Below are 23432 nucleotides of genomic sequence, written 5' to 3'. Positions count from 1 at the left end.
TTACGGAACGCCTCTGTGACTTGCAATATCCGTATAATGCGCAGTAGTGGGTATAGCGCTGGACTGTAATAAGACAAATGTGTAATGGCTTTTATACAGATATTTCAGGCTTTCATGTATTATATATTGAATTATGGATTGGTCATTTTCAACAACGGGGATATAGCCCACCACAGGGTTTTGTGTTGACCAGAGCTGAGCTCAAAAGAGACCCAAGACGAAATATATATCCTTTGTTTATAGTTATTAATATTAAGGGCCTAATTCATGGAAAGTTTAGCGTGATGCAACTTTTCACTGCCAACAAACATGTTGAACCGGGCCTAATTCACAAAGCAGTGCAAAGTGTATTTTTGCAGAGCAAAGTCACTTTACACCGCAAAAGTACTCTTTGCACTGCGCTGAATGGGTTTAATTCACAAAAATAGCACTAAGTCTGCGCTACTTAAGGCTTTTTGTGTGAATCCTTTTAGCACTCTAAAAGTACTGCCACCCTCGCTCACCACCCCGTATGTGGTTCTAATGTGATGAATCAACTTCCCGGGCAACAGACTGGAAACACAAGTCAATCATAAACCTCCTTGTCCGATTTTGGTAATGTGGACGGAATGGCAGGCTTATCTCCGCAAGGTCGTGCATCGCTGGTTAGTTGCAAGACAGAGAAAATACAATTATTACCCAATGATAAAAGTGGACTGTCCAGTCAAGGTTGTATAAAAATATCTACTTTATTATTAATACAACAGACAGTTCTAGCACACTACAAAATACAACCCACCCTGTAAAGAAACACAGAGGACAGACAGTTTCACGAAGGAAAGGGATGCACTCTGGATACTGACAGGAGGGTAGTCGGTAAAGCAATCCGTCTTTAGTGTTCATGGTTATGTGGTTTCAGCACCAAGGAAGCAAGGGGTCGTAAATGTCACTAGGGGCCTTCGGAGAAGGACCAGTGGGACAGAACCACAATGTACTTGGTGCTTGGGATGATCTTGATGCTGGACAGGGTCGAGTCGGTTCCAGGACGCTTTGTAGCTCCTGTAACAGAGTTCGAGATGGGAGTCAGCTGCGGGTATCAAGCAGCAGACAGTCAGCAAGAAAGGCTGGACGGCTGCAGGCAGGCCTACACGGTGGTTCAGGGTTAAGAATCGTTGTCTCTGTGCTGGATGGTATTCATGGAATGCTGGTCGAGGCGTCTCGGAAGGCTTTAGTGACTGCGGCATGACAATAGTCAGTAGTGCAGGCGGTCGAGGATCAAGGGCTTGGCGGCCTCGAAAATGTCCTTAAAAGATGAGCGCTGGTTGATGCTTGTCGTGGCACTCCTCTTTGCTTCTTTGCTGGGCTTGTGTCATCCTTTAAGGCGGATGGCCCAAAGCTGAGGAGAGTGTTTGCAGGCAACAGCCTTGTCCTTTGTTCCGAGACTCTCTGGCACTTCCCACCTAGGAGGTTTGCTGGCAGAAGCTAGAAGTGCACAATCTGTGGTGGCTGGGTACCAGTTCTGGAGCTGCTGGATGGGTCCTCTGAGTCTGGTATCTCCCTCTGTTCCCTGGGAGATGTTTAGGGGAGGGATATTACTTCCCTCTTGGAAATCCTGGTCTTCCTTCATTGGGGAAGCTGTAAGGCAGACTGTACCTTCACCCAAGGTCCAAATAAGTACTTCTTGTTACTCTTTTTGCAAAGCTTTCAGATGACCTGCCCAAAAGAGGGGCTCAACCCTCTTAAAGCCAAATGGGCCCCAGTGATTGGCCTACCTTAGTGAACCAATCCTGGGTCCCCACCAACAATCTTCTGCTATGCGTGAGGTCACAACTAGAGTGCTTTGCAACAGGAAAGGTGAAATGAAATGATATTTTTTTTATATCACACTCGTACACAAGTGTTTCAGAGCGCGACCAGGCAAAAGGAGGGGAACAAGGGAGAACAAAAAAGAAACAGTCATCTTACTAGGCCCAGTGACATTAAGAAAGTGCAAGTGCATGGAAAAGGGAAAAGGGGGAAAGTGCATGGAAGGAGGGAGAAGTGGAAAGTGCGGGACAGAGGAGAGAACATAATAAATGCTAAATAAAATAAATAAATAAATAAATAAAGGCGATAAGTCGTGGTAGTGCAACCAGCAAGTGGCAGGTCATAGATTAGTCAGATAGGGTATATCTGATAATTGCAGAAGAAAAGTGCGGGGGCCTCTATGGGTACAGATACAGAACCCCAGTGCAAGGGGTGGCCCAGAGGCAGTGCAGAAGGGTGGCAGGGTGTGCAGTTACCTGGGCCCGAATGACAGAGGGTGGCCAGGTGCACTGTGCCAAGAGAGAAAACAGATCAGCAAGGGAGAAGGGGATTAAAGGCAGAGGCAACGAGGAAGGTATTGCGGAGCTTCCGGAACCAGAAATGGTTCTCCTCAAGATTCAAGGTGGCTGGGAGGCTGTTCCAAAGGGAGGCCCCATCTGAATACAGAGAACTACCCCCAGCTTGTTTCTTTGCAAAACGACAAACCCTGAGTGAGTTAGAAGTAGAGGAGCGAAGGGCCCGAGAGGGGAGGTATTTACGGCGGGATAGTTGAAGGTATTTTGGACCCAGGCCCCAGAAAGCGTTGTGGACAATGCAGAGGGTTTTAAATGTAATCCTTGCATCCACTGGGAGCCAATGAAGGGATTTCAGGTCTGGAGAGATACGATCCCAGGCCTTGAGGCCAAGGACAAGTCTCTCAGTCCTGTTCTGGATTACTTGTAAACGGCGGTGAGTGGAGGCAGGTACATTTAGAAAGAGGATGTTACAGTAATCCAGCCTAGTGAGAACCAGAGCTTGGGAGACAGTGAGCTTTTGAGGGAAGGAGAGGAAAGGCAGAGTACCTCTAAGGAGGTGCAATAAAAAAGTTTGACTTTTTGGAGATGTCAGAGATGTGTGCGGAGAAGGAAAGTGTGGAGTCAAACATAACCCTGAGGTTCTTAGCCTCACAAGTGGGGGTAGGAGGAGGGCCAAGGGAGGCTGGCCAGAGAGTGAGGGGAAAGGATGGAGAAGGTGTACCAATGCAGAGGATCTCAGTCTTGTTGGCATTTAGACAAAGATCGTTGGTGGCACACCAAGTTTGAATGGTGATTAGACAATCAGAGATGTGGGAACGAGAGGGGGTGGCTGAAGGAAGCCTGAAAATGAGCTGGGTGTCATCAGCATAACACTGGTTATTTCAGCAGAAAATGGAAATGCAATAGGTCAGAGTTGCCAGGTATTGGTTGAACATCCAGGGCGAGAGGTTAGACCCTTGGGAACACCACAGGTGGAGAGCGAGATAGAAGATAGGAAGGATCCAAGTTGTACCTGGGAGGCTTGATCAGAAAGGAAAGAGGTCAGCCAGGCCAGAGCCTGGTCAGTGATACACAGGTTGTCACAGAGACGATTGAGCAGGGTGGTATGGTTGACCGTGTCGCAAGCAGAGGAGAGATCAAGTAGGATGAGGAAAGAGGAAATGTTAGTGTCAAGGTTAGAGAGCAGGTCTTCACAGATGTTCAGGAGAGCAGTATCCGTGCTTCTGGCAGCTCTGAAGCCAGATTGGTGATCATGGAGTGAGACAACAGAGTCGGAATGAAGATTAAGCTGAGAGATGGCCAGCTTTTCCAGGAGCTTCCCCAAAAAAGGAGTAATGGAGATTGGGCGATAGTTGGCAGGGCAGGAGGGAACAGCTGTGGGTTTCTTGGGGAGAGGATGCACAAGGGAGTGCTTAAGAGGGGAGGGGGAAGAGCCTGATGCAAAGGAGAGGTTGCAGAAATCGGCAAAGGCTGGAGCAAGGGTGTCAATGTGGTCCTTAATGGTTTTAAAAGAACAGGGATGGACCTGTTTTGATGAGGCTTTCATAGATTGGACTTGTCTAGCTACCTCCTCGGGAGGGAAAAGAGGAAAGGTGGATAAAGAGGGGGTGGTAGCTGTGGGAGGGTCAGCAGGCCGAGAACAGGAGGGGAGAGGCAGGGTAGCAGAGGAGAGGGAGGACAACATGTCCTGAGTTTTAGAAATAAAGTGAGAGGCAAGGGTATTGCAAAGAGCCTGGGAGGCGAGAGGAGGGGTGGAGACTGCAGCAGGGTTGGCCAGCTCCTTGCAGATTTTAAAGAGTTTGGCCGAGTTGTTAGATACCGCAGAGATGCTGGCATGTATGTGGACTCCCTTCTTGGTGTGGACAGCGAGTCAGTATTGCCTTTGGAGCAGGCAGCAGGCCAGTTTGTCAGAGGATGAGCAAGAAGCCCTCCATTTCCTCTCCGCCGCCCTACACTTCCGTTTAAGTATAGCTAGGTCAGAGTCATACCAAGATTTGTATTTGACTTTAGACTTCAAACTGATCCTCATGACAGGGGCGCTGGGGTAAAGGGGTGACAGCATGTACTACTAAGTCCCACCCATCCTCCTGTCTGTTGTGGATCAAAGTGTCTCTCTAGTTAATTGAGCTCTCTCTGGTTCCTTATTAAAAGCAGCAAGTAGCCCTTGAAGAGAAAGTAAGACCAGACTTATTGTCGCTGCCAAACCACAACCTCATACCTTCCTGAATGGGGCCCTCTGCGGGGTTGTCCACTGTAAACAGTTGTCCCAGAAATGACATTTCACTGCCCTTGAATCTAAGAGGCCGGAGCTGACTTCAGGGTGACATAGATGCATATCAAAAGGGTGTTGGGTCTCCTGTCCCTTGTCAGTCCTGCGACCAGGCCTCTCACAGGACTGCTTAAATTAATTTCTCATAATTAGCGCTGTCACCAGTAGGGCAGACAAAGGATAGGGCTGATCCATGGTGCCTTTGTCAGTTAATGAGGCTAGCCATGGTTTGCCTTACCTCTTCTTGAGATGCTTTGATGAACCCGTGGCTGTCACATTCCAGCTGAACATGACAGGAGTACTGCACCTGTAGGCTGTGTCCAACCAGAGTACACGTGACTATGTGTTTGTTGTGCGGCGTGCATAGGAAAATGTGTGCCCCACACATTTTCCAGAGGTTGATCTTCCATCTTTCAATTTCATTACTAAATTTTAAAAAAGCCCAGGCGAGTACACATTGTCCATGCGGATGGTCAGATTCCTCACACTAACACATCACCATTATGCGGTTCCAGCACATCACCCCTAAAAAGGTAAAATAGATACCAAATGCTCTGCCACCCTCCTATTCTTCCATACGGTGGCACTTCTGGTCCAATAAGGAAAATGTGTTGCGCATTAAGCTCCACCCATCTTCCGGTTGGGGCTATCCCCACTAACCTGTGACAGGTCCACAGTTCCACCGGCATCAGTAAAGAGGCCACGCTCAGAATCAGGCCTCTGACTCCGAGGCCATCTTTCAGGGATGGGCTTCTCTCTCACTTTGCAGGATCCAGATCAGGAACATCATTATGGCAGTGGAGCAAACTTTCTGTTTTCTGCTACTGTTAAGTCAGACTAATGAATACAGCAAACAGAAAAATCTATGTTGACTAAAGGATGCACAACACCTTCATAATATTTAATCGGGGTACATTATTCTGGATATTACCACTGTAGTAAATTGTACAAAATGTTTCAACCTAAGAAGTGTGAATTAGACTCATAGGGCCTCATTACGAATGTTGCGGTAAGTCAACAACGGCGCCGGTAGTGCTACCGGCGCCGTTGTTACCGCACTGCAGCATTCCGAGTATGCTCGCGAGTGCCGCTCTGGAACACCTGGTCAGACCCGGCATGCAGAGCGGCACCCCCGAGCAGTACCGAGTGGCAGCAACGGCCCCGTTATTGACGGGGCGGTTGTTGCCATCGTCCCCATTCCCATTGAGCCCTATAGGGGCTCAAATGGGAATGGGGATCTACTGGGTCCGGGTCCCGTGAAGGGAATTACTGGGCCCTCCAAGGTTGGAATGGGCCAGTAAGTCCTCTTTTGCGGGACCCGGACCCGAGTTTGGGGATAGCCATGCCCTTATTAAGGGCACGGCTATCTCCAAGCTCGTAATGAGGCCCATAGAATTAAACAGATTTGTTTGGGGGTGGGGGGACCTTGCAAGGCCCTGTCTGTGATTGAAAAGTGGAGCCTTCCAATGCCCTGATAAGTTATGTCAATCATTTTGTATACTGTGCCAGTTACTACCGTGTAATGCTCGAACAGCACTGAGGATTGTCTGAAAAGTTGCATATTGTGTCTCCACCAGGGGAATTTTACACTGTAGTTTGCACAGGAATGGAAAAGGGCATGCGCAGAGAGGGAGGATGAAAGGGAGAAGAGGGTTGCCCAACTCCAGACCTCGAGGGCCGAATCCATGTCGGATTTTCATGATACCCCTCATTAATATTAATGAGATAAATATGCATACAATGATTCTAGTTATATGCATATTTTTCCTCATGATTGAGTGATATCAAGAAAAACTGTTAGGTTTCCGGCCCTCGAGGCTTGGAGTTGGGACAACCATAGATGGAGTTTGCAATCGTCTCTATCCATGTCTATAGCGTCAGTGAAGAGATGTCAGAGCACCTCACTGACCAAGAAAGGGGATAATTGCATAATCCTCTGAAAAATGAGTGTAACACCTCAGAGGGCCGATTCTAGGTCTTAATATGAGTACTGCAATTCAGTGGCAAGTGGCTGCATGAGGTGCTTGAGTTTTTTGCCCAGCCCCAGCTGTCAGAAGTGAGAGAGCCCAGGGTGGTATAAGGTGAATGCGGCGGTCACTAAAGGGGAAGAGTAGCTGGGAGTGTAGATTAACTGCTTGAGTGTCTCACCTGCACGGTCGCATGCTTAAAAGAATGACCATTACCAGGAAGATCATAGAAACTTGAACCGTGCCTCATTACACGCATGTTGATTTGGACCATGGAAAGGTGTGCCATAGAGCTGAGCTTTGATCTTTAGTTCACATTTTAGACCCTTCCCCTCAAGAAAGGCAGATCAGCATAATGTATGCAATTTACTTCTGCCCCTTACGTTTTTGGACATAGCGCCAACATTCAGTATGAGAATATAGTTTGCACCATTTGAAGGTAAGTTATAACTTTACTTCCTCCTTAAATATGCAAGCTTTGAACTTCCACGAAGCACACTTTAAAGGTATTAGTTCTCCTCAATATAGCGCACTGAGAGTGACTTACCACTCGCTGAACCTCTAACTGTCATCTTACAGAGTCTTATGCACCATACATGCTATGCTGTGTTGCCCGGCTTACATATGTATATCAAACCACTGCTTATGTCTTCCTTGCAGGGTCTTCCTTCTGGTGCCTGCTGGACATCGTGCCAATCAAGAATGAGAAGGGAGATGTGGTCCTCTTCTTGGCCTCCTTCAAAGACATCACCGACATGAAAGTGAAGCTGGCGCAAGCCGACAAGCAAGAAGGTAGGTCCCTCCCTTTCAATAGTCCCCAGTGCTGCAGCCTAGACAACCAAAGCACGTGACCCTGCCGTGCACCACAGAAAGCCGTGGATTGGTCTGACGAGTGTCTGGTCGTGAGTGCCACGTGGTGACGTGATGTCACGTGAGCGATATGCCTCCGCTCTTTTTTTGCAATTTCGGGCAGGATGAACGCGTTTGTATGTGAAGTGGCTGTGCATAGTGCACTGTTGTTCGTCTTGTGGGCTCATGCATACTTTCCAACCCTACTGATTTAGGCAGTAGGCTACTACTTTTAAAGAAGTCCTACTGCCTACAGATTTCGGTGACAGATCCTACTGCATTTTACAGGGGCAGGGAATGTATGTGACTCTAAGGCAGGCTGCAGGGCAAAGCATGCAACACATCAGTTACTCTTTCAATGTGGTGGGCGGGTAAGTGATTACTTTGAGTGATGGGCTCAGACCCATCCAGTGACCTGACAGCTACATCTCTCTGCCCTGCACTCTTGGCGGGACAGGCCTTGGTGAACCACCAGTGAAGGCAAGTGGCAGAGCGTACCACCATCACACAGCATCTGCCTATCAGACTGAGGAGGGTATCAGTCTCCGTGGTGTTCAGTTATTCATCTTGCACTGCAGGAATAAATATGTATTGCCTGGGCTGATGCTACGGAGAAGTGGCAAACGGTGCCTACCAGCTCTGTGTGATTATCTTCTGCAAAGTTAGGTAATTGAATTCGGTGTTAACTTACCATTCAGAATTATACATTTTAAAAATGTGAACATCTTTCCATGTTGTGCTGTTTGATGGGCTCTGTATCTTAGAATACTCCAGTGGTGCCAACAATGTATGTTTTGTATTTTTCTGTAAAGTAATTGTTATGCAAAGTATTCTTTTTTAAACTTGAAAAATCCTACTTCTTTTTGGCCACAGAATCGGCTACTGGGGACCTCGCGAGGGCCAGGCACTTCTTTTCATGTTAGATGGGGTGTCCTCTGAGCTCAGTGACCGGTGTCGGGGATGTTCATGATACATCCCTGACACCCTTACTAACCTTGTGAAGATGTTTGACAGGTGGCTAACAGTCAGAACTGTGTTGGTCCCGGATCGGCTGTGTGTTTCTCAAACAACCGGCACTGAGAAAGCATTGGCGGCGTTGTGAATAAAACGGTCAACATGAAAGTAAATCCAGTCACACTTTCCAACGCCTTTGGCAGGGCTTTCGTGGCCTACCGGTACCAAACTTTTCAATGCAACTCTTGTGTCGTGCAATAGATGGTACATGAACACAACGCCTATGAAAACATTCCCAACAATAACCCACACAAATATTCTTAGCAATAATATCGCCAAAATGAACTATTCCCAATATAGCATGCCCATTCCAGGACAGTTGCAATGCACTTCTCTCTCTTAGTCCAAGCATTATCAGAGGCGGGGGCCAGATGGTGATCTTTCCTGGAGTTGGATTGGAGATATTGTTTGTTACTGGATAGTATTAAAATTGCCAGAGAAGTATTTTCGCGGATTGTGCATGTCGGGGACACCACTGAAAGTGCCTTAGACTCTAAAGGGTGTCATTGTATGCAATATTATAAGGGATGGGTTCAGCCTGGGAATTGTTGGAGAGGCAGGTAATAAATACAGTGTCAAAAGTGCTGGCACTTCAAGGCGCTGTAAACTACATGGCACTGAAAATTGCATCTAGAAGCAAGCAAATAAAATAAGCACAATTGGAATTTGGAAATATACAGACAGTAGCAGACCTAACATGGCATTACAAAGTTAAGAAAGTATTTACACACATTTTTCTCTGTGTTCATGTTCCATGAGTTTTACTTGGTTTATAGTAGCCGTCCACCTAGATGAACGTCACTTCCCTTAAGGGTTGTGTTCCATGGCTTCAGTTCACATACTCAAAGATTCATTTCAATACCAACACGTTTGGGAAGAAGGTCCAAAGTTTCCCCAAACTGAGTCTCAGATTACACGGTTCTTTACTTCAGGGATGTAATGCAGGCTTCTGACTTCTCCCTCTCAAAATTCCACACAGCTACCCTACCAGGTTAGCAAAAGTACTAAGGCCAAGCGCAGGCAGCCCGTGTCACACAACAGCCAGAAACTCCACTTCCCTGGGAGACAGTCAGGAAGGTGGCTGGTCCATCATGGATGTCATTTAGGGGTCGCCAGGGGTCGCAGTTGCGTGCCCTGAGGTCTCCCTTGCTACCCCTGTGATCCCCCTTGCTTGCTAGCCCTACAACAACCAATCTTTTTTTTAAATGTAAGCTCCTGGTCTGGTCTGTCGCCCAGGGATATGTGGCTCTTTGTTTCTGGAGTGGTTGCATTTCTTGCTGAGACCTCTTTGAAAAACAGGGGATTCCGCAAGTGAAACAGTTTGAGCAGTGACCCTAAATAACAAAGGATAGGAATAACAAACAATTTGTCTTTCTGGAATTCTATACAAGAATTGCTAGACTCATTAAAGGTTCATTTCAGGCACACTTCAGGGGCTGAGTGACCCGATTTAGACTGTTCTTAAACACCTCAACTCAGCCTTTCATCCTTCTGAGATCGATAAATGAGTACCAACATAGGTTGGGTGACATTGTATGTATGTTTGTTCTATATAAATCGCTTCAATGGAAGGTTTGCAGGCCTGGCATTGGTCCAGGTGTGGATTTGCAGAATGTGCTTCCCCAGGGAAGTCCGTTGGCATAGAAATTGTTGCATTCAGTTTTGTCCCAGACATAGTTATGTTTAAGTGCTGACTGAATGCAAATAAAAAATGGCACCTTTGAAAATTTACAATTCAGAGTCAAAGATCTCATCAAATTAACGCAGCTTTGAAGGTTTCATACACAAATTCGACATCTCTCTGACAGTTTTTGGTAATCAAAAGGTCTGCCAGCAGTGCCATCTTAAAACACATCTTTCATGTTTAATGAGATCATTAACAGACCCAATGTATGTATGGTTAATGGGTCCATGTGTTGGAGGGGTTTCAGCATCTGCACACTCTAGAACTGACTAATTCCTGAAGCCATCCTCTTGGCTCAACAGAGCACCTTGTGGCCTGGAAAGGGAAGTAAAAGCATACAATCTACAAGTCTCTTCACCTACTTTGCACTCTGGCAAGAGATTCAAGCCACAATATATACTATCCCCAGGCAAGGAGCGGGTATCAAACAGAGGACTGGAAGAGTTTTGACACACCTCCATCCAATCATTAATCACTTATATACTAAGCACCGGCCAATGGTGGGAGGAGGGTGTGCACAGTGACCAGCCATACTGGAGGAGACAATCACAAGGAATTTCCACCATACTGGCCATCCTAGAACAGGACAATCTGAAATGTAGCCAGATATCATAAAGCTCATTGGACATCAACATCCCTGCGCTGATGGAGACGTGGTTCAAAGTCTTGGGAGGGTAGCTCAGGGGCAACGTGCTTGCCTTGGAAGCAAGATGACATGGCTCACCACAGGTTCGAACCCCGGGTCCACGCTTAGAAATCCCTGGCTGGGAATTAAGTGTGTTATAAATAACCTATCATATCATAATGCTAGCTTAATCACTGCTTTTGACACTCTTCTTCTTGAGGGCTAAAGGATTCTCTCCAAATCCGGGCCTAATCGGCCTGGAGACAGAGTGGCCAGTGTCTTACCTGAATTGATCCCTGCCTCTAGCAAACCTATCCAATCCTACTCCTCCTTTGAATGTCTTGTCTGCAAGCTTTGCATCTCTCCTACAATTTAGATCACTCTCACTACTATGTACAGGTCCCCTCGGCTGGTCTCCCTATCAGAGTGGGCCGGCCTCACCTCTTCTCTCCTGACTTCTACCTCTAAGATTCTCCTCCTCAGAGACTTCAATATCCATCTTGACTCTCCTGATGTGGCCTTACCCTTCCGCAACCTCTGTAACTCTTTCTCCCTCAACATTCTTTCTTCTGATCCCACTCACTCAGCCGGGCACACTCTAGATGCGCTCATCTTATCTGACCTCTCTCTCTCTAACCGTCTCAGTACACCTCTGCCAGCCTCCTTCTGCATCATCCGACCCATGAAGCAAATGTCAGTAGCCGCCTTTTCTGCCTCTTTTATTCCCCTTTCCACCTCTGCTATTGACTCTCACTCTGACTCAGTCCTTGCTAACCTTCACCTTTCCATCTCGAACATATTTGACATCCTTGCCCCTGACAGGAGGATCCGCATGAAGCCTGCCTCCAAGTGCAAATAGTTGGTATGATTCCGACCTAAACCTCGCTGAAAAGCAAGTCCAGAGTACGGAACGGAAGTGGTTGGCTTTGCCCACATTCTCTGACAAACGTGCCTGTCGCCTGTTCCAAAGAATTTACAGACTCTCCATCCAGTCAAAGAGGCGAGGCCATATCCAAGCCTGCATCTCTGGGGCCACCAACAACACGGCTGAACTTTTCCAAATTTGGAAGGAACTTGCCAATCCTACTGCAGTCTCGACTTTCTCCTTCAAATGCCCTGTGCATGGCTCTTGCCTCCCACTTCACAACAAAAACTCATGACATCCTGTACTCACACTCCTCTTCTCCTTCTCCTCTCCCTCCTCCATCTGCACATTAGGCCTCCCTTGGCCCCTCTCTCTCCGTCCCTCCTACTCTCCTCCTTCTCATCCATAGCACCGGATGAAGTCACCAAGACTGTTTGCTCTATGATAGTCTCCAAACAGGTGATTCCCCGTTCCACTAGAACTATCAAGGACAATATTGCCACCTTGGCTCTCTCGTTGAGTTCTGCAATTACTCTTTTGCCACTGGCTCCTTCCCAACACCTCCGAAGCACTCTCTTATGCATCCCCTTCTAAGAAAGCCATCTGAGGACGCTTCCTGACCGTTCAACTACCACCCTTTATCCACTACCACCTTCTTGAGCAGACATTTTGAGAAGTTGGTCATCTCTCATATAGTCCGCCACACTGAATCTGTTGGCTGTCTCCATTACCACCAGTCAGGCTTCAGAGCAGCCAGAGGCACGGAAACTGCTCTACTGAACACCTATAAAAACTTGCTCTCAAAGCTTGATTCCAACTCTCCCTCTTTTCTCATCCTCCTTGATCTGTCCTCTGCCTTCGACACGGTCAATCATGCCGCCCTCCTAAATCAACTCTGTGATACTCTGGGCATCAGAGATTTTGGAATTGGCCCTCCCAGGTTCAAATGGGCCCCTTTCTCTACTCCACTTCACTGTCTACATGCGGTGTCCCTCAGGACTCTATCTTCTCACCTTGGCTTTTAACATTTACCTTGCCCCTCTTGCCCACCTGATCTCCACCTTCTCTCCCCACTTCCAGTGTTATAACGATGACACTCACCTCTCCTTTACGCTTCCCTCCGCTACCTCCTCTACCTCCTCTCTCATTCCCGATTGTCTGACTGCTATTCAGGCATGGTGTGCTGCTAATGATCTCTGTTTTAATGCCAGTAAAACCGAGATCCTTCTCATTGGTACTCCCTCCCCCTACTCTCTGGCCGCCCTCCTTGGGCCCCTGCCACTCACCCACTTATAAGGCAAAAAACCTGGGTGTCATATTCGACTGCTCTCTCTCCTTCTCACCTCATATTGCTGACCTTGCCAAGAAGATCCACTTTCAGCTTCACCTCCTCAGAGGCATTCTCCCTTTCCTCACCTTCCTCCAAAAACTCGATGTCTTTAGAGCTCTGGTTCACTTCAGGCTGGACTACTGCAACAGCCTTTTCCTCGATCTTCCTCTTTGACTGCAAGACTTATCATTGGCCTCAAATCCAGGAAAAAAATCTCTCCAGACCAAAAATATCTCCACTGGCCCCCGGTGTCTGCAAGGATCAAATTCAAGACCCTCTGCATCATCCACAAGGCTTTCTGAGGCCTGGGACTGCGCTGCATCCAACTTCCTCTCCCTAAATACCGCTCTGCTCGAGTCCTTCAGGCATCTAGCTCTAACTCTCTGCAGGGCAGATGTTTCTCCAAGAGAGTGGGTGCAGATCTTTTTCTTTGGTAGGAGCCTTCCTCTGGAATGGCCTCCCCGCCACTCTCAGACGTGATCTGATCTCCTTAGGTTCTGGAAGCTTCTCAAGACCTTTTTCTCCTTCTTCCCTCTACCCCTTCCTTGCCAATGCCCCCCTGCTGATATGACTGACTGCCTGGTCCCTTCTGATTCATACAGGGGCTAGGCCTTCCCTCGACCAGTCTGCCTCAGCCCACCCCCCCTGCCCTTACCAGTACTCTCGCCTTTGGGCACCCTTTCCTGATCAGACTACTGAGTCCGGTCCATCCCCCTCCTCACACTACTTCACTACTTGACCCTTATCTCATACCGCAGCACACTTGTCCTCCAGGCCACCCTAGCACTTACCCAACCCCTGGGCTCCATATCTTCCTGCATCCCCCCTCCCACTCACCTTCCTTGCCTGACCTGCCCCTGTCTCCCCTGAACGTACTGCACTTGCACGATCTGAATTTCACAAGGCCTGATAGGACCATTTATTATTGTTTATCCTCCTCTGTTCCCCTTTCCCCCTTAGTCTTGTGGCGCCTGGAAACATGTTCTGCTGTTCAATAAATAAATAAATTGCCATGATTCACAATGAATTGCAATGGAGAATATGTAGAGATGCCCTGAGCATCACAGGCCTGCACCTGCTACCTCAGAGCGCATTCACAAAACGTGCACCTGCAGCAGGTATGGGGCTGCATTGAGTGTCTATGGGAGGGTCATATACACTGAGATCCAGAAAGAGTTGCTCCAGGAAGCTCTGGATTTGCTCTAATGTTACATTGTGTGAATAAGGTATTAAGCACCAGGTGCAAATCTGACATTCTCACAGGCACCACCTCATTTTCTCCAGTCCAAATCTGTGTGACTTAGTCACCAGCATATATCTATATATGTCCAGCTGGTCCTGGCACCCAGGAATGACACAGCGCCAGTGCAATGGCAGAATTAGTGCCCATGGAGAAACATTTGCATTCGTTCTTTTTAAAGTGGTGCCGGGTTGCGCAGGGGTTAGACCCACTTTCACCGAAACATTTCCTACAAAGCAGAAGATGATATCCTAATGTAGAGCCGAACATACCTTGCTAAAGTCAATTCTCACTAATGTTACCAATGTGATTGACAGAGATTGCATTGTCTATATAACAGAAAACACGTGGGGCAAAGTTCTCAATTGAGGAACAAAACATCAGGAAAAATGTTCCAGGATTTTCACAAAATGCAGATGTGATCCTTATTTTGTTAAATATATTCCTGAGCAGGCGAGTCAGTGGTGGACAGCTACACAGTTAAAGCTTTGCTCTTTGACATGAGGGCATCCTGCACTTTGCAAGTTCGAATCCCACGGCTGATATGACTTTGCCCTTCATCCTTCTGAGGTTAAAAATGTAACTCCTAATAAATATGGGGTAACACAAACACTGGTTATTTCTGCGCTTAGAAGCTTTCAGAGTCTGCCATTAAGCGCTATATAAGAACAAAAATTATAGAATAAGGTTCTCGGAGCTTATTAGAAGATGGAGATCTGAGCATCGGTGTGCATTCAGCACATTTTTGAAAGTACAGGCATCCTTCACAGTCCAGATCTCGGATTCCTTTTTATTTCTATAGAAAACCACTGGCCTAAAGTAATGAGTTTTCTGTCGGTGTTGATTTAAAGGAATTCATTTGAGGAGAACATTGGTAGGCTGTATTATGAATGTAGAAACACTCAGGCGAGCACAATGCTCCGTCATCAGGACTGAGCGCCGGAGTTCCATTATGCGGCCCATACCTCATCTTTCCAAATATTAAAGCTAATAGCGCCTGCAACTGCTGAATCAGCAGGTCCAGGGATGTAAGTCAATGCACATTTGCCCTTTAGAGTCCCTGACTGGGGACAATTCAAGCCATGGAACGAAAACAAGTACTTTTTTATGATCTCTCTGTAACAAAATGATCAGTAGTGAAACCACTTACTCATCCTTCACGCTTCTACAAACCAAAGGTGAACCCTGTCCTAAAGGTAGAACAGACACCATTAAGAGATATACCTCCTTCAACATTTGTGGTAACGCGGGCCAGGGAGGACTATACTCTCAAGTGGGTATGAATGTGATTTAGAAGCAACCTGCAAAGTATAACAGTCCGCACCAAAGGGAATGTCCAATCAAGGTTCTATAAATATATCATATACTATATAATAAAAGGCCAGCTGTGTTTTTGTCCAAAGCCGTCATGCGCCCGCTACACCTGTTACTACTGCTAGAGGAAGCTTTTACCTTACGCATACAACAATAAGACTTCAAGTTCATCTTCCAGGCAAACGAAATGTGTATTACAGCAATGATAACATACAATTAGCTGCAGGAAAGGCCCAAGACAGGTATACAACTTTAACAGCACACTTCAAGTTGCATACACTAACAAAATATATACATTTATTTTTAAAACGTATAAAGAGAAATTCATTTGATTAAGCACCATTTATCCAACAAAATACATTACTTATTTCCCCATACATAGGGTTTCTGTAAATACAATTGTTTTCAGCATATCACACCTCCACAATGCCTCTATTAACACTCTGAAAATGTCTTTCTTCATGCACTTTGGCCCCTGCACATGGGCTGTTCCACTAGTATATATATATATATATATATATATATATATATATATATATATATATATATATAAATAAAACGTTGTTAACAGGACGTTATGGTTAAGTTGCGCTACTAAAAACCTGTGAAATTCCCTAAAAAAACGTTATAAACGTGACATTATGGTTCAAAGTAAAACTGAAAAACCCCAGAAATTCGCCAGTTATGGTAGGCTAAGCAACCATAACTGCCCGCACCACTGTGCCCTGCTAACATTAACACCCAGGACATGAAAGACGGCATCACAAATGTCATTTACTGAATTTCACAGGTTTTTGGAAGGGGAACATAATCACAACATTGCGTTAATAAAGTTTTTTTGCTGAATATACACTTTCATCATGTGATCTTGGGAGATATGTAGTATAATGTACTTACTTTACATACATGTAACATAGAACATACAGAACCCCCTCGCTATTGATATTTGAAAGGCACGGACTGAGCGCCTGTCTGCGGACGGGCGTGGACGAGGTCAACAGTACCCAAACAGTCAGGGGGTATCTGAAATTGTACTATTGTGTTACACCAAAAATGCTCAACTTTGAAAAATGACACATAAAGACATTATAAGTACTAATAAATAAATAGGTAAACCTAAATGTCTGAAACAATAACCATGCATTTAATGACCATATAGAATGAAATGGATTATACCATAACAAACAAAAAGTATGCCTCCAACGTAATTACCTCACAGAAACTCTGCAGCCAGCACCGACAGTAGACACACGCAGTACAACAAAGACAAATTACAACAAAATAGTAAGCGAACTTCATTTTTCTTATATGTGTGTGTACTTTTTTTGTATAAGGGGCAGAAAAAATAATTTCTTTCTGTTGTTTTGACACAGAAATGTGCAGTACTTTGGAGTGGCTGGAGGAGAATTTTCCGCATGGGGAAATGTCTGAAGATAGCGATAATAATGGTACACACTGCTCTGCATAAGCAAAATAATGGTCAGTATTTTATGGGCATTTAACATATATATATTTATTTTTAACAGACCAGGAAAAAAAACAAGAAAGGCCAACAAACGACACAGAGGAAGACAGGCTGAAAAGGATAGAACTGAAAATGGACACACCAAATGACAATTTTAACAGTTTAAGGCAATTTGTGGAGGAATTTGTGAGAGGAAAAATACGTTATCACTGTCCCACCTGTACCTGCCCCCTTCTCCATTTCCTAGTGAACCTCCCCCAAACCTTTAAGAAGAAAATAAACGTTTTGATGAAACATCCATCCCTTCATCCCCTCACAAATCATCCCCTCACAACCAGCCCGTGTTAAACCCTAATTCCCCTATATTCGTGTCAGTATCTGCTTCCCCCTGTATTTCTGTTGATTGATGTGTGTGAGTGTTTTTTGAAAGTTTTTTTATATTAGTTGTAGTCGAAGGGTTTGAGGAATAATTTTTTAAAAAAGACTTAAAATGTCCACGAACAGCGCGCCTGTTCGAGCTAGCCATAAGCAATAGAATATGGATGTTCTAACAGCAATACACCTACCCGTACCAATGGCAACCAAGATGGAACTGATCTTAGAATGCACCATCTGTTCAAGTTGTGCGTAAATGAACAGAATGGGGCGTCCTAAGGACATTATACCTCTCCGTACCACTCACAAATGAGATAAAACATGTTTTTAGAACACACCAGATGTCCGGGATGTCTGTAAATGAGCAAAATGGGAGTGTCCTAAGGACACTATACCTGTCCGTACCATCCGCAGCCAAGATGGAACTGTCCGTAAAACAGGCACGGTGGCCGGCATGTTCGTAGTCAAACAAAATGGAGGACACTGTACCTGGCCGTACAGTCGGCAGATTCTGTACGCACATGCGCAGTACACCCATAAGTACTGCGAACATCGCTCCTGTCCCTAACTGTCCATCTCACTTGTGTCTTACTTTTAATTAGTTTCAGGACCCGAACACTGTCCGTTGAACTCTTGCGCGCATTCGCCCGTTTGTTAGTCTGCATTTGCTCTCCAGCGGGCACCCATTTCCCTCGCGGATGTGTTCAGGATGTCATCATGTAACCGCACCCACGCTGAGCGTGTGGACTAATTTGCGCAGTTTGTCCTCTTCCTCAACATTGCAAAAGAATTTATACACACATAGGAAATTATTTTATAGTATAAAATCACCATTTCACATGTCCCATACAATAGCTCTACCTGTGAACGTATTGTTTAGAATTTCTGCAACGCTTTTGAGTGATCAATATTGTCACGAGCCGCACCCCTCAACCCCTATAAATGGCCACACCCCCAAGCTCATCTTCATTGTGCTTCTAGCTGTAGCAGATTGAGTTGTGCTGCCTTTACTGCTGTAGTTACCATTAGGCAACTAATCCTTATGGCATCCATGGCTACTGTTGCTTCATTAGCGTCAGCACCAACCCAAAACCCTCCACTGCCACCACCTCCCCAAGGGTGTGCAGAGGGATATACGGGTGAGGATATAGAGATCGAGGAAGAAGAGGAAGAAGAGAATGAGGTGGAGGAACTCCGCACTACAAGCACTCGCCGGGAGTCCTGGGTGTGGCAGTTGTTTTCCGTTTCTGGGAACTTACCAAAAGCATGTGCGAACCTGGTCAGGTGTAACCAGTGCCAGTTGGTGCTGAGTCGCAGGAGACCTGGTGCGTACAGCTTTGGTACGACAACCATGAAGCGACACCTTACTTCGTTCCACAGTGCAGACATTTGCAAGGTGGTGCCATGTGAAGAACGTAGTAGATTGAGTTCCTCCACAGCATCCTCTGTGTCCGATTCTCTCACCACAAGAGACACTCCTGTGGGGGAGTGCATCCCTCCAGCTGCCTCACAAGCCAATCACGATGATGTTGACTCTTACCTTTTCGAAGGTCACAATATTGTGTATGTACTGCGACGCAGTACTCTGCAGGGGGGGGAGTCTTCGAAGGGCTTTTGAGTCTACGGTCACGAAGCACCAGAAGAATGTCCCCCTACCTAAGTAAAGCCCACCCTATATCTTTCTCTCTCCACCTGCCCCTTCTTATCCCCTTGGTTGGTGTCCCTTCCTTTCCCTCCTTTGCCCTCCTCTCCTAGTGTGTTGTGTGCTTAAAAGCAGTAAACTGGAAAACAACAAAAATTACCAAAAAGTCTATTTTCAGGGTCGCCTTTCTCAGTTTAACAATAGAACTATCAAGTGACCGTTAAAGGCCCCCGCGCATTTTTCAAAAAGCCTGCGGACAGTCGTAGCACACACAAAAATGGAGTGGGCAAGCATAGCAAAACAAATGGACTTTTCGCTGGGAGTAAGTGGTGGCTCTGAAAAGAGCCTTTCGGTGGTGTTTTGTGTGCCAAATAGGTGACTATGAATCCAAAAAAAGTTGCAATGCATTTTGTACATTGCAAAGAAAAATCTGATTGCCAGCATATGTGAGATGGACTCCATCTCTGCAAAAAATGAAAGAGCTGTGAAACAAAATGTTTTCATTGTGGAATAAGGACATGTCAACATCTCTTAGAAAGGCACAAACAGCCTTATTCACATTGCGCCTCGCATTCTCCATTTGTGGACGAAATGCAGAAGAACGCAGCCATATTTGTCTTTGTGCAATACGGGAAACAACTATTTGGCAATTTGGAAACATGTCCATGACCTTCGCAAGTCCTTCCTTCATTTCAAATTGCAAAGAAATTCCAGAGACATGGCCTAAACTGTTTCCTCTGCAATGAATGATAAGTATATCAGGATGACGCTCTGTCTGTAAAGTAGCACAGAGAGGTACCAAGACCAGCCACCTCATTCCACGCACGCCAGGCCAGTGCACTTCCACATGAGGAAATCCAAGATCTGCACATAGACCACAACTTTCAGCATGCACCTTCAACCAATGTATCCATGAGTCTCCCAAAATCCAGATAATCTGTTTCCGAGCACACAGAGCCTTCGCTGTCTAGTCTCCTGTCAGGGAGAAGACCTTCGCACTAAGTTTCTCCATTCAGAACACACCCACTGAACTTTACTGACCAATCCTTACCTTCCCACATTCTCATTTGCATGCGCCTCCACCCCAGAATCCCTGTTGGTAATACGCGCTGCCTACAAACTACCGCCATGTCCGCGAACACGTACAGGATCAGAGCGTGACGACTGTACATTTAAATATTAATCCCCTTTTCCCCTTTAAGGTGGGCTCTGAAAAGAGCAGTTAATATTTTTTTTGGGCAGATGCCTTACAGACACCTGTTATTTAGTTTTTTAAAAATATTTTTTCTTCTTACTTTACTCCTACAATCATTATAGAACCTTCTCCAAAGCAAGCCTTACATTCCAAAAGAACATGGCATTTCCCAAAGACGATAACGCAACACCATCTGCTTCAAAATAAGCTGCATTACTGTTCTCGTGGATGCAGAAAAACATACCAGCTCGTAACATGAAAGCACGCATGCCGCGATTGATGTTACACCTCCCAATACTTTGATCAGGACAGAAAACAGAACTGTTGTCCCATTTTCCTCTAGGGATTAACCCAGAATAATTACTTTCGCAGTTGGAAAGATGTTCATGACTGCTTGAACCAACAGTTCCAAATCTTCCAACAAAGTACGTGAACTCACGTAGCCCAAATGGCAAGCACCTTATTGCAAAAGTACCACATGGAGAGTGGTCATCGTACGCATTTCTCTGCAAACTTGGAGAATTGCCGCAACATTGCGATCAGTCTCAGCACTCCACACCACCTCCACTCCTCTGACATCGAAATTGTGTGCCACATGCCTATTTTCGGCATAGTGCTGTAAACCATGGACAACAATATCTCCAAGCACCAAAACCCTGACCCTCTCCACCTCTGCCATCTTCAGTATACGCACCGTCTTTCGACACAAAAGAGCAATGTGAACATCTGATTGGCTGATGCCTACAATCCCCTTTCCATGCTGGATTTGCTGTAGAAACCCGTATGTGACGCGACCTACCCGCGGACAAGCATTGTCTACGTGCGGCACGTAACACTTAGCCAGTCCTTCTACCCTTTCCACATCACTCGCGAATCCATTCCCTCATTGGATACAGCTAAGCAGTCACACAACCAACCACCAATCACATGCAACATCTCTACATCTAACTCCGTCATCAAAATTTCGCACTTCAAATGTACTATTGATCACTCTGAATGCAAGTCGCATATCATTAGAAGGCACTACTTCAAAAACTACTATGCAAGTGTCGCGGATTTCTACATACAGCTCCATGCATGCGCACATGCATGAGTATAAAGTACAGGTATGCATATTTTAATCAGAGAACATGTGCAACCCTTATGATTTCATGTAAACAAATGAATGCCACTAAATCTGCGTAGCCAATACATACCAACGCTCCCCCTTTAAGTGCAAGATGTCAGATTTTTCATTGACAAACCGCACTATTTCTTACTGTCTCCCGCATAACCTAAACATATGTAATAACACTCCCTATTTACAGCAAAACTCTATTTTCCATTAGAAAATGTCACACTTTTTTACTGTGTACCGCCTACATTAATGCTACTTCCAATGCGATCGTATGAGAAAAATAAATGCTCCCGATTGCTGTGGAGAAATCTCCCTCTGAGGGTCTCCCGATTTTTCGGATTTGTACTTACAATATGAAAGTAGTGAAATTTTTCCCATCTACTATAATGACCTATCGCTTACAAACCTCTCTGCTATAGATAACACAGCTTAAAAAAAAACAAGGCATTTTCATAACCTAAAAATTGTACTCATTTCTGAATCATGTGCAACTAAGATACTGCAAGGGGGGCGTGGCCTGAGCCCATGGAGTGAGGTCGTCTTGAGACCGAGCTCCCGCTACGATCCGTGCACATATCCGTCTTAGAGACATCCTGGCGCACGCTGCAGCGACCCGAGCGCAGGGTAAGGAGGAAGAAGCATTCCTGCAACAGCTGAGCAAAATCCCGAGAAAAAACGGAGCGTTTACATAGTAAAACGCCCGACGGTAAGAAAGGCCGGCGAAAATCCAAGATGGCGGATGGAGCCGCGACCTCGAAGTAAAGGAAAAATCCGACTGGGCCAAGGAGCAGACCAGCCAGCGATCCCGCGGCGACTGACCCCCCCTCGTGGGGAGAAAAACAAGAAACAGGTTCGGCGAGAAAAGGACATGGGCGCCTCACCGGGGGAAGGAGCGGCCCGGAGGAGACAGACCCCGTGGGGAGGCCGACGGGCACGGACAGCGGAAGGGAGGTCGACGCACAGCGGACTTCTGATGGTGAACGAGCCAGGACCCGTGGGGGAGAAACCGGGCAGCGCACGCCGGATGAAGCGGCTCCAGGTCACTGACTGAGCGGCATAGGGGAAAGGCCTAACTGCCGCCATTACACCACCAAGACAAGGCAAAGTCTGGGCCCCCGATGGACACACATGGCGCCCACGCAAAAAGGTGAAGGGCTACAGTGCACGACCCGTAGAAGATAGAGGAGGAGCCGGGTCGGGAAAATCGAGACGGAATTATCAGGACTCGGGGCTAGCATCCCGCCTTGGAAACGCCGTCCCCCACCTTCGGCCCAGCTGTCCACGGGACCGAGGGCAGACGGACACGCAGGGGCACAATGCCAAATAATAAAAATGAAGGGAAGGTCAAGCAGAGCACCATGGACACCTACACCAAGACACCAGGGCAAAAACAGACAACGTCAACAGACATGAAAATGGTTGCACCTCAACCGACAGCAGATGCAAACGACGGCACAATCATAGGAGCAATTGCCGCCATGAAGGCATCCCTTGAAAACAAAATGGACGCAACAATAGGGGCCCTAAAGGTGTAGCTAGAAAACAAACTGAATGCGGTGATGGTGGATGTGGGCCTCCTTCGTCAGGATATGAGGAACCTGGCGGAGAGGGTGGGGGCGACGGAGCAACAGGTGCAGCAAAACACGGCAGGAGTCGCCACAACACGGACGCAATTAACGGAAGTATTGCAAAGGGTCAAGGCCCTGGAACGGAGAGCGGAGGACGTGGAAGGCAGAGCTAGGAGGAACAACATTCGTGTAATCGGACTTCCGGAAGGTGAAGAAGGTAATGACCCTACGGAGTACATAGAAAACATGCTTCTCCAGGAGGTAGGGGCCGGGGAGTTGTCTCAGGGCTTTGTGGTGGAGAGAGCACACAGAGCACTGACAAAATGACCCCAACCGGGCGCCCCTCCTAGACCGATAATTGCCAGGATCATGAACTACAAAGACAGAGACAAAATACTGGCGTTCTCAAAGGGGGGGGGGGATTGTCAGACACTCCTCTAAGATCACGATTTACCCGGACTACACAGCCTTGGTCCAAAAGCAGAGAGCACAGTTTAGCCCAACGAAAGAACGACTGAGGTGTGCAGGGGTGAGATACATGCTGTTGTTCCCCGCCAAACTGAAGGTGATACACCAGGACAAATCATGCTTCTTCGACTCGGCGGAGGAGGCC

At 46.5% G+C, this 23432-nt stretch overlaps 1 protein-coding gene across 2 annotated transcripts in view; it reads left to right on the top strand.

Annotated features, from left to right (window-relative positions):
- The window catches only part of KCNH8 (potassium voltage-gated channel subfamily H member 8), a 1879819-nt gene that overhangs the window by 982841 nt on the left and 873546 nt on the right, over window positions 1-23432 (top strand). For both annotated transcript variants that reach the window (XM_069648885.1, XM_069648884.1), the window contains exon 3: window positions 7197-7328. In XM_069648885.1, coding sequence (XP_069504986.1) covers window positions 7197-7328 — 132 coding nt within the window. The remainder of the gene's footprint in view (window positions 1-7196; window positions 7329-23432) is intronic.

This window comes from Ambystoma mexicanum, chromosome 2q, assembly GCF_040938575.1.
Source record: "Ambystoma mexicanum isolate Mex_15411 chromosome 2q, UKY_AmexF1_1, whole genome shotgun sequence".
Taxonomy (NCBI): Eukaryota; Metazoa; Chordata; class Amphibia; order Caudata; family Ambystomatidae; genus Ambystoma; species Ambystoma mexicanum.
This window is presented reverse-complemented; position numbering and strand designations above follow the sequence as displayed.